The sequence below is a fragment of the Triticum urartu genome, unplaced genomic scaffold (assembly GCF_003073215.2).
Source record: "Triticum urartu cultivar G1812 unplaced genomic scaffold, Tu2.1 TuUngrouped_contig_6539, whole genome shotgun sequence".
Classification (NCBI taxonomy): domain Eukaryota; kingdom Viridiplantae; phylum Streptophyta; class Magnoliopsida; order Poales; family Poaceae; genus Triticum; species Triticum urartu.
In genome coordinates this window covers 1-11,460 of record NW_024117308.1, presented here as the reverse complement: position 1 = coordinate 11,460, position 11,460 = coordinate 1, and the positions used below count along the sequence as shown (strand labels likewise).

Here is an 11,460-nt window from a genome sequence, read left to right as displayed (position 1 = left end):
CCGCCTACCGACGGTCCTGCCGCCGGCTCGTCCTCGTCGGCCTCGCCCCCATCCTGTACCCTTCTCTCCCGCCCCGTCGCTCTGATCCTTTTCAGCGACCTTTCATTTCTAATTCTTTGCTCCTCCTCCGTGCTGTCCGCTGCAGGGAGATCTGCAGGCTTGGGTTCGCCGCAATCGATTGCTTGCTTCTCCTGGACGGCGCAGAGGTCCCGGGTGAACTGCATGAGCTCTCTGGTGGCAATGTTGTGTATGTCAGCGCCACTGTGATGAAGAAGATCTCCGGGATGCAGTCGGTTGATTCAACCGAGGCGATTGCTGTCATGCACATGCCTAAGCATTTCTGTGACCTCGGTGATGATGAGGGTGGAGCTGGTCTTGACGCGTCGTTCCAGTCTCCAAAGAGGATTCTAGTCCTTGATGGGATTCAGGTGAAGACGATGAGCGACATCCCGCCATTGTTCAGTAGCAGACTTTTTGTGTAGAAAATGAGGCATATCTCTGGGGGCTGTTGCTTATTTGAGCTCTGAAGTGGTTTATTAGTAGTACATCTCATAAGCACGGATTCGAATTTTGTACAGCGCATCTGATGCCGGTTGTGATTCTGATACTTGGCAGGATCCGGGTAACCTTGGAACGTTGATAAGGTCAGCTTGCGCGTTCAAATGGGTATGCCATTTTCTCCTTCAGCTATTGTACATGCTTTCTGGAGCTTGCGCGATTCACATGACACATTCTTCTGTTATTGTATATATGAAGTTAACTATGACAACTTTTGTTTTATATTCAGTAATCTATTTAAAACTTATGTGATCAGCAAGGTAAGATGACGTGCAATAGAACTGAAAGCATGCAATTGTTTGGTTTCCAGACATTTAAGAGGGTGATAGTATAATCCTTAGTGGCATTAAGGATATTTCTAAGTCGATGCTTCATTAGGCAAAAGTAGGTTGAGTTGGTTGTGATGGGTTAAATTAAACATGTAGTTTTTACACTGATTATGTATCTTTGATTCAGGGATTGTGTGTCTGCTAAATGCATTTAGTTCTTTTCAGTTTTCACTTGTGAACGTTGATTCTTACTAACATGTAAGACAAACAACCAACAGGATGGGGTATTTCTTCTTCCGGCTTGCTGTGATCCTTTCAATGAAAAGGCTCTTCGTGCAGCTCGTGGAGCCTCTTTGCAGCTTCCAATTATCTCTGGCAACTGGTGTGATCTGCATGATTTGGTAACTAGATATGGCATGAAGATGTTGGCAGGCCATCCAGAAAGTAGCAGTGATGGATCTGAAAAAACCCATGTGCTGTCCAAAGAGCTTGCAGACTCACTGATGAGTGAGTCACTATGCTTAGTGTTAGGAAGTGAGGGCAATGGCCTCTCTGAAGAGACCGTCCAAGCTTGTGATCTTGTAAGCATTCCTATGGAAGGTATTTTTGAATCTCTGAATGTTTCTGTTGCTGGGGGTATCTTTTTATTCATGTTACAACCCAAACAGCAAACATATAGCAGAATTTCAACTCCGTAAGTTACCTGCTTGTCCAGTTCATATATATTTTTGTGGGTGTTTGTTTCTGACATCTAATTTAAAGTCAAGAAACATACCATTTAGTGTGATGCAAGATGTTGGTTAGAAATTAAAGAAAATGCAAGATATAACTTTATTTCACTAGAACAGGTTGTTTGATGTATTTTCCAATGAACAAGAAACATTCCCTACTGCAAATTAGATGGTTGTCTCATGGATCTTGCTACTGTCATGCATTTCTGTAGTTTTACTGATCCTCCAATACGTCTTAGTTGCAAGGCTTAATCAATGGTCTGCCACAAGGATGAGCCCATATGAAACTGCAAAGACTGACAAAATGGTTCAAACTATTTCACTTATACTCCAGAGCCACTTATGCTCTCCCTCTCATCTCCAGAGCCACAGTCGGCCTACCGTTGCTCCTTGGAATCGTATCCACAATCGGCGGGCAACATACGATGCTTGGACTCATGACAATGCCAATGTATTTAAATAACTTCGGCATGATAAATAAATCTCAACCATAAACTATTGCGGTATCTTTGACCCAAAATAACCAGCTTTAAGTATAACAGCTATTAGCTTTAATCAAGGTTTGTTTAACACTGTGGGCAGAGAACGTTCTCTTTAAAGTTGGCTATAAGCTTTTCAAATTACCAGACGAGCTGGGCTGCCCGCCTTCCGATTAACCGGCATAAATGATGCCTTACACTTGCCACAAGAATCTTTCTACCCGGTGCCCCGTTTCAGCCAGATCAGAAGGCCAGGCCCAGTAGCCGGCATAACTGAGGCATTGCACTTGACATGTCTACCTGTCTGGCCCAAGTGTTTGTCTGTGGAACTGAAGTAGTAGAATTTGCTTATCAGCTAACTGTTGAATCGTTTTGCCAATTGTGATGTCAGATGCTTGGAATATTTGATATGAACATTTACCAACTGACCTAGGCTTGCCTTCACTATTGATGTATGGTACGTGATAGAGAGAAAAGTTCAATAATTTGTTAACTAGGGCCCAGTAACTGTTGCTGACTGTTCTAGCCAAGCCATATAGGGCATAAGAAATAGATGTGCGGGTATATAATGCTTGGAAGTCCTGTGCCACTCAGTGGAGGAGCGACATAGATATGTGCTAGTGTTGAGTAATTGAAATAGAACATCATTATTGATAAACGATATCAGCAAATCTCCTGGCAATATGTCTACACAACAATGACATCTTCCATGGTTTTTATTAATAACTCTTGCATGTGATCCACCATGACTGAACAGACATGGTGTTGTTTTCAAATAAGACACGTTATGAAGTTGCTTTGGCGACACTTCAACCCGTTTTGGACCTTAATAGTCAGTGTTTAAAGAAAGGATGGCTTTCACTTTCAGGCGAATACTTGCTTTATTAACTTACAAGAGCATGCTGACTCATCTGCAAACTTCGGTGTTCCATTATTGTAGTAGATGTATGCACGTCTGTCATTCACCAAGATGGTAGTGCACTTCGATTCATTTGGATGCGGTCTTTGACAGAACAACACTATTTTTCAAGGCTCTTGTTTTGCCACTTCATAGAGAATTTTATGAGCACATACAACATTTTACCTTTGTGATAATTGATATGACTGCGACAATGTTTGCCACCTTATACAGTATCTTGTGATCCATTGCTTTTGTATTGTGGAGTAAAACAGTTTTCTAGGACTGTTTTATCCGATAATACATTTTCGTATTTTCCTTGGATTAACACCATCATTTTGTCGTTTTTGGAAATTATAATCCTATTTAACTACTTTCTTGCGCTCCTTCATTGTTTGTCGTCTATAACTGATAAGTGGGTTTCTATTTCTCTTATGATACTATTTGTTTATGCTGGTGTAAAACTGCTCATCTTACACTGAATGTGTATTTTCTGAAACAAAAATAGCACAAGAAAGTTGTCAAAAAATTCTTAAAAGGATAGACCCAGTGCTAGAAGCTTCCACACCTTGTCTAAAAACTTTGATTAAGTAATATATTTCTCTTGCAAGGCAGAACACTCCGAGTATATAAACCTCTTACTGCCTGAATGAGATGGGATTTCCGCTGAACCACCCATTCATTCAAGCAAAATGGTTAGTGCATTGTTTTGCCTGATCATTGCAACTGGAAACAAATGCAATGTGTACTGCAAGTAAAGATGCATGACTTAATGTGTGGACTGTGTGCTGACTTGGTGAGCAATCACCCACTTGGTTTAAATAGGGGCCAGTACTTCGACAATGCAGCGTCAGCTACATCGTAGTATCATAACTTTTTTGCTACCGAAGTACTAGTGACTGATGACAAATTTAAGATAGAATGAAATGCTCTGGGACCTTGACAACCTGTACTGACTGATCCACGAAAAGAAAGCCAAACTCAAGAAATAAAGCTGAAGTTGGTTCATATGTGCTGTCTGGCACTTCGGAACATTAAGAAGTCAAGAAGTTGGAGAAAGCAATGAAACGTTAACGTGTATTTAGTATTTAGGTAAGCAGTGCTGGAAATGTCTTACCCTATTATGTTGGCTTGTTTTGGTTCTATTAATAGATAGCTAGTCCAGCTTGTGTCTTGCCCTTTTGGATGCTTCGTATTAATTGTGAAGTGTTAATAGCTTTTGAGAGTAACTCATAATTAAAATATCAGGCAGCAGATTCTACTTTGTTTGTAAGGTGGTGAAACGACGATCGTGAACTCCTATTCCTGCTATCCTTTGTTAAGTGGTCTTGTTGTCATTGTGCATGATGTCCCCATCCGTGCTTTTGCTTTTCTGAAAGTGATAGGTTTCTTCACTTTCAAGCTACAAGCTATGTTGTTTCGAGATCAGTTACAGTAATCAAGTGTTCATTTTCAGAAATGAATATGGATGGTTCCCGAGTCCATTAGTTTTCTGCTGGCCAGCTCCCTGCTAAGCACTGTAAGTATTGCGGCCTAGCCTCTTACTCTGTCTGACAGCCTGGGCATGTCCCTGTCCATGAGCCACTACATCATTTTGCATGCTATCTCCTGCTCTAGACCATGCCCATCCACTGGCTGCAATTTTCATGCTATCTGTTGAAGTATTTCTGTTCCAAACATTATTGAAGTAGCCATGTGCTTTTACTTGGACCTCCCATGTGGAGAAGTACAAACGCAAACTAGCTGTGAACCAATCATGCGCACACACGCATATGAAATGTTTATTCGATGTTGATCAGAAGGTTACACGGAACCTAGATGCTTCCATATCATAGAGTCGCATGGTTCATATCTTTTAGTTATCGGGAGATAATCTACATTATCAGTATGGCCATATTAGGCAAATTTTTGTCTAGTGGCCAGCACATCGCCATGCAATTTCTCAAATTGTCCATGTTAAAGTTCAGAGTCCAATAGATATGCCTTTGCTAGTAGCATTAATCATGTAGAGTTGGTGCTGTTCCAGAACGGTGTGCCATTTAGCATCTTGATGTACCTTACAATCTTCGGCTCGGCTTGTCTGTTTTCTCTTGATAGATCTATGAGAACTAATAGAAAATTAGCATTGGGAGATCACTGGTTGGTGCATCATTTGCCCAATCAAGCGCCGCCAGGTTGGCCCTTAGCCTATCTGGGAAAGAGATCATGTGAGTTAACCTTTTCTGGTTGCAGCTTAGGTTGGAGTTTGATGCGTGCATGCATCTGAGTTGTACTCCCTTTGCTTTGCTGCATCTCCCTTTCTTTCTTTTCCACACATTATTATTGGCGACATTTTCCTCCTTTTTAAAAAATTTGAGCAACATTTTCCTCCTTCATTGTTTGCTGGGAAGAGCTGCCCATGCCCCCATGTGGCCATTGTGCCTCCCATGTGTCAGTCTCCCCAGAAGCGGTAATTGCGACTTTTTTGCGAGATGGTGGAAAATATCTTGTTGCAATTATTTAAACTTCAAAGGATACATTATTCAGTCAGGGATCCAATTTGGGTGGACTCGAGGCCCATGTGTTGAAAAACTCTCGGAATCACTGCTTGGCATGTTGAAAGATTACTTCTGAGAAGGTCTCAAATGACATTTCCATTGGGATGGAACATATTTCTGGGGATATTCAGCCATAGCCCTCAGTTCCTCACCAGCTGGTCTGCTCCCTCATTATGCCGCTTTGTATTTTGAACTGATTGAGTGTGATGTCAAGGGCATAATCCTATACCAAACAAACAGAGCTGGAGCCCACGACTGTGAATTATGGTTGCTTGAACCATAAGCTTAGTTTGTAGCAGTAACTCGTAATGATAGTCCTCTTTTTAGATCTGCTTATTTATGAGTGAGCTCTTGACTATTACCTTAACTGATGATGGCTTTACTTACACACATAACAAGAGAAGACATCCTAATTTATGACAGAACATACATGCGTAGATCCATCATGGAAATGCGTCAAATAATACTTGGAATCACATGGACAAGAACATGAATAGGACGGGTTAAACCGGACAAAAACATCCAAGAATATGGAAGATCCTTGATGCTGATGCCAACAATGCTGATGCGACAGGACATGGGAACCAAAGGTGAGCAGCCCAAAAATCCTTGGTGGTACAAGACAATTTTCCGACTCACCGCTCACCAACGCCAAAGCCAAAGCCACAGGGCGTGGCTGGCTGTTCTTGCTCTTGTTTGTGTACACCATCGCAGCCATCCAAGGTGTGTTCATGGGGACCCCTCTTATCTCTCTCTCGTCGACATCGAGCTCTGGTACGGTTTTTGTTTTTGTTTTGGTGGGCACCATTTTCAGATTTTGTTCTGGTATGTCTCCTATTTCCTCCTTGATGGCCAAGTGGGTTGAGTGACTTGGCAAAAAGCAGTGGCTTTTAAACTTGTGAATGGTTGTGTACATCGGTCGATGCAGATGCCGAGAGCATGTTCTTGTTTTCGAAAGAAAAGAATGTTCACGCTAGTAGAAAAAGGGCCTTCAGTCCTGGTTCTGAAACCGGGACTAAAGGGCGTTCTGAAACCGGGACTAAAGGGCGCGGCCACGTGGAGCTCCACCTTTAGTCCCGGTTGGTAACATCAACCGGGACTAAAGGAAATTTTATGATTTTTTTTTTGATTTTTTTTGATTTTTTTTTATTTTCAAATTTCTGAATGGTTTTAACCTCTAGTCTATAATCACCACCTCTCATCACTTCTTAATTTATCCTCTAATCACCCCTCATCATTCCAAATCATCTAACTTCCCGAACGGTCACCCATCCTACCACTCCCCCAGCCTGAGCACGCTTAACTTCCGGGTTCTATTCTCAACCCGGGGCTAAGGGGGGTTCTGAAACCGGGACTAAAGGGCGCGGCCACGTGGAGCTCCACCTTTAGTCCCGGTTGGTAACATCAACCGGGACTAAAGGAAATTTTATGATTTTTTTTTTGATTTTTTTTGATTTTTTTTTATTTTCAAATTTCTGAATGGTTTTAACCTCTAGTCTATAATCACCACCTCTCATCACTTCTTAATTTATCCTCTAATCACCCCTCATCATTCCAAATCATCTAACTTCCCGAACGGTCACCCATCCTACCACTCCCCCAGCCTGAGCACGCTTAACTTCCGGGTTCTATTCTCCCTCGCTCCAAGTCTGTACTTGTTGTTTTCCTGACAATAGTAAGATGTCAATCCTATTAAGCTTCAGGAATTTTGCTTGAGCATGAAGTGACACATTTCACTGTTTTGGTTTGAAACTATTGTTTTAAAAAACAATAATTATTTAGTAACACTAATATTTCTTGAATAATTAGTTTGACCATTGTTTGACCACAGTTTGACCAGATTTGACCAAAATTGAAATAACTGAAATAATTATTTAGTAACACTAATATTATAGAATAATTAGTTTGACCACAGTTTGCGCACTGTTTGAATTTTTTTCGATTTTTTCCACTCCAGATCTTAAAAGCCCCGTAACTTTTTTTCTGTTAGGTTTTTGAGGATTTTGAAAATGTTTAACGAGGTTTTCCCAATTAAATTCAAATGTAACTTTTCGAGTAGATGATTTTTCATATAAAAAACTTTTTCATCCGAGTTAGTATGCAAAAGTTATGCCCATTTTTACAAATTTAGAGATTTTGCAAATAAAGTCAAAATTCACATTTGCAAATTTTCCCAACAACTAGACCACATATCACATGGGAAACTTATTTTCTTTTATTTTTTTGACATTTCCATCATTTTCTTTTATTTTTTAAAAAACTGAAAAGGCGATCCACCGGGGGGGGTAGAGTTTGAAAATGGGACCTTTAGTACCGGTTCGTGGCATGAACCGGGACTAAAGGTCTAACCTTTAGTCCCGGTTCGTGCCACCAACCGGGACTAATGGGCCTCGCACCCTTTAGTCCCGGTTCGTGGCACGAACCGAGACTAAAGGGCCCAGATGAACCGGGACTAATGCCTTAGCCGTACGAACCGGGATAAATGCTCACATTAGTTCCGGTTCGTGATTGAACCGGGACTAATGTGAAAACTGCCCCGTGACCATAGGCCTGTTTTCTACTAGTGTCAACACCCAAGCCGTACTGTTTCCATGCACATGGAGCCGTAAATATGGAACTGAAATATACTTTTTTTTCCCTGAATGAGAACTGGAAAGAAAATACCGGTGCCTTGCTAACAAGTGGAATGTTTTGTTAAGGACCCTTGACCTTGAACCTGGACTTTTGAACCATATACATTGTGTCAGATCACAAAATTTCCTGAGATGACAATGCATATTCAGGCGTCACCTGTTTGCAAAACAGGGAAATGTTGCTAGATCCAAAACTAATGACGTGCTAAGAAGTCTACCTTTTCCTAATTAACTGTTGTACCTGGCCTGGTGCTTGAACTTGACCCAAAAATACCCATATCCTGACAAAGAAGTCCGATGAATGGGCGTGTGTTCCACATACACAGAATTGAATTATTCCACTTGACAAAGACTTGGAAATTTGGCTCCGTTTCAAACCCTGACAAACCGACTAAAGGGTGGTCACTCAACGTAAAATGTCGGTCAAAAAACTCAGAAGCATTTTACAAAGATGGTGTGGTCTCCGGTGGAACCGACCCAAATGCTTAATTTCAGCAAACATGGGGCTTGACCTCCGTGGTACAGCAAGTACTAGTTTGCAAGGTCCAAAGCATTTAGTTTCTTCTATAACAAGCACACTTTGTTGACAGGCTTTCAAAAAACTACAGACCCCTTTGAAGACTACTTAGAGTGAGAATAGAAAAACTGAACACGGGTTGTCGGATCAAGGATGGGTGTCTCACATTTGGTAAAGCTTGTGCGTTCCTTTTCTCTAGATGCCATTTAGATTAGACGAATGAGGATGTATATGCAATGACTCAATTCATGGAAATTTTGAAAGAATTCAAACACGAGCTCAAGCCTCGTGGAAATAAATCACATGGGTCTTACACTATTTTTTTTCCTTCGGGGGTCTCAAGACTAGCCATGTCATCTTACTTCTCCTTTTTCAATTCTTGTGTTTCTAGAGTTTTTCGTTTTCAGAATACAGTAAACATACTTTTTGTAGATCATGGTTTCAAGGAAAAGAAAGTCAATTTTATATTCTGAACTATAGTGCCAGGTTCACCTTTTGTAATCCTAAACTATGAAACTGACCATATAAAACGTAAACTTTTATAAGTCTGTTTAACATCAAACATAGCCCGTGTTGGATAGAGACTTTGCATTTTTTAAGTGTTTTCAGAAAAGGTGAAAAAATCATAAATATAAGGAATATTGTTGTACAAAATTTCGCCCACATCCTTATAATAAACTCATATGTACGCAAAATATGAAACCATATATTTATATTTTGTTAACCAAGCATGACAGTTCGGAGTATAATATGGATTTCTTTCTCATTAAAAAACGCACCTTTTAGGACTTCTTTTTAATGTGGCTTTTCAGACATGAATGAAAGTGAGGAATGTGCACACACATCCTCGTCACAAGAGCGAGTTAACGGTCCGTTAGGAGGTTGCAATATGAGTGTGTGGAAGCAAGTGTTGTTTTGTGAGATACACAATAGATGGTCAAAGATCAAAGTATGAACTTGGTGTTCAATGTTCTTTGAAGATCTATATGTATTTTGGATTGGTGGTAATACTAGTTATTTGATATAGTGTACGAACAAAGGTGTTTCGATAAGTTTGTTCGGCGAAGGATCTATAAAGTAGAGGCCGGTCTATGGACTTGAGAGAGATATTTCTTGAATTTCCACCTTCCAGACATTAGCACGTCAAAAGGGGGGAAAGTCAAGCGCTCCTATGAACAAAGTACTGTACGTTGATTTTCTTGCCGGGATCATGCATTTGGCTCTGAGGAGTCGGTACGTGCGTGATCCATGCCTTGGAGGCCAGGTCACCTGACCAATTAGCGGCTACGGGACACGTCGAAAGCTTAATTTCCAGCTTCTAGCCGCCGCGTCGGGACACAGGTTTTGACGAGGCGACGACCGTGCGTATCATTATACTATCATTGTCAGAAGTAGAGGAGTTTATAGCCATGTAATGTCAACTTCATAAACACCGTAAGTAATTAAATGTAGACATAATGAAACACAAATAAATTGTTGTAATTTTGTAATGTTAAAGACGAAACACGCAAAACGGTCAAAATGTCGGGCTTTTATATGTTGAAAATGTGGTCGCGGTACCATCAACGTTCAATTAAGAGAAATGTGGTCGCAGCCGGCTAAACAATGGTCATGACTAGACTAATATATTTCATGCTCCAGGGCGGTCTTTGAGACCCACACCACAATTGCATATTGCAAAAGCCAACACTATTGTTCGTTCTATCCAAGACCGCACTCATGCAGGAATGGCCAGGCTCGTCAAAATAAGAACAACTCTAGAAGAGTCTGTATATTGGGTCGGTCGACATAATAATCATACATGGATGATCTTGACAAAAAGGATATTCAAGTAGAGTCCTCATTCGACCCTTGATATGGAGAACGCTCCATATACAGCCCGCAAGTATCCGAAAAGTTATGGGATGTTGGTTTGGAGAGCGTTCCATCCGCCAACCACTTGCGTGGGAGGGAAGTTTCGTCTCCCTCCACAGCCTCCCGCGCATACCATCTCCTCGCCATGTCAATGACGCAGACGGCAGACGCCATGGCATTGGGAAGCGTGTCAATTAAAGCTGGCTAGCCACATGCCAACTGATCGTGGCCATTCCCACCACATTTTCCCATCGGCCGCCATGTTTTCCCGTCGTCACCCGCGGCTACAAAAAGAGTGTCGTTGTGGCCAAATAGCTCACAACCTACACTTTCAACACCACTGCCCACAACCTCCATCTCCCTCCTCGTCGCCATGTCTGAATAGATCATATCATGATGTCCATAACCTCCACTTCCCACCCCGTAGCCATGCCACTTCCCCCGACGACCAAACTGAGTGCCACTTTTTGACGACGAGGAGGAGTGAATCCTGGACGAGGAGAGAATGGAGGAGATGGCTTCCCTCATTGTCGAGGAGAAGGGTCGCCTTTACACACTGGAGGCCATGCAGGAGGATCCCGTTTCCAATAAATGTCTGGATTGGGATCCCAAAACACATGTCATTGTTTGGGATATCGAGCATGACTACGTGCAGATCATGTATGGGAAGGAGAGAGCCACCCACGCAGATCATATCGTCCACCATGTTGCGACACTATTAATGAGGCACGTGATGAGTGCTAGGCCTACGCCTTGGCCGTCCGCCCCAGCGAAATCTTCAGGGGGACTGCCGACGGGAAGGTGTTGGCAGTGAAGAGGGACCGCGCCATCTGGCTCCATTACGGGGAGAAATATGCGGACTTGGTTGTACAGAGGGAGCGCATCATATGGAGCAAATTTTACATGGAGATGATGACATTCACCAAGATGAATTGCCCCCCCCCCCCCCGCTGCCTCCACGACGTATTGGGGTAGAATGCGTGT

The 11,460-nt window shown here is 42.0% G+C and overlaps 1 protein-coding gene across 1 annotated transcript; it reads left to right on the top strand.

Moving 5' to 3' along the window:
- LOC125530757 (uncharacterized tRNA/rRNA methyltransferase YsgA-like) lies at positions 1 to 1,549 on the top strand (the record flags this gene model as incomplete). The annotated part of the gene is given in 4 exon segments (XM_048695157.1): positions 1 to 55; positions 146 to 428; positions 616 to 666; positions 1,106 to 1,549. Coding segments are annotated over 4 exon segments (809 nt in total), but the record flags the coding sequence as incomplete, so codon positions are not given.
- Between the last annotated feature and the right edge of the window lie 9,911 nt (positions 1,550 to 11,460).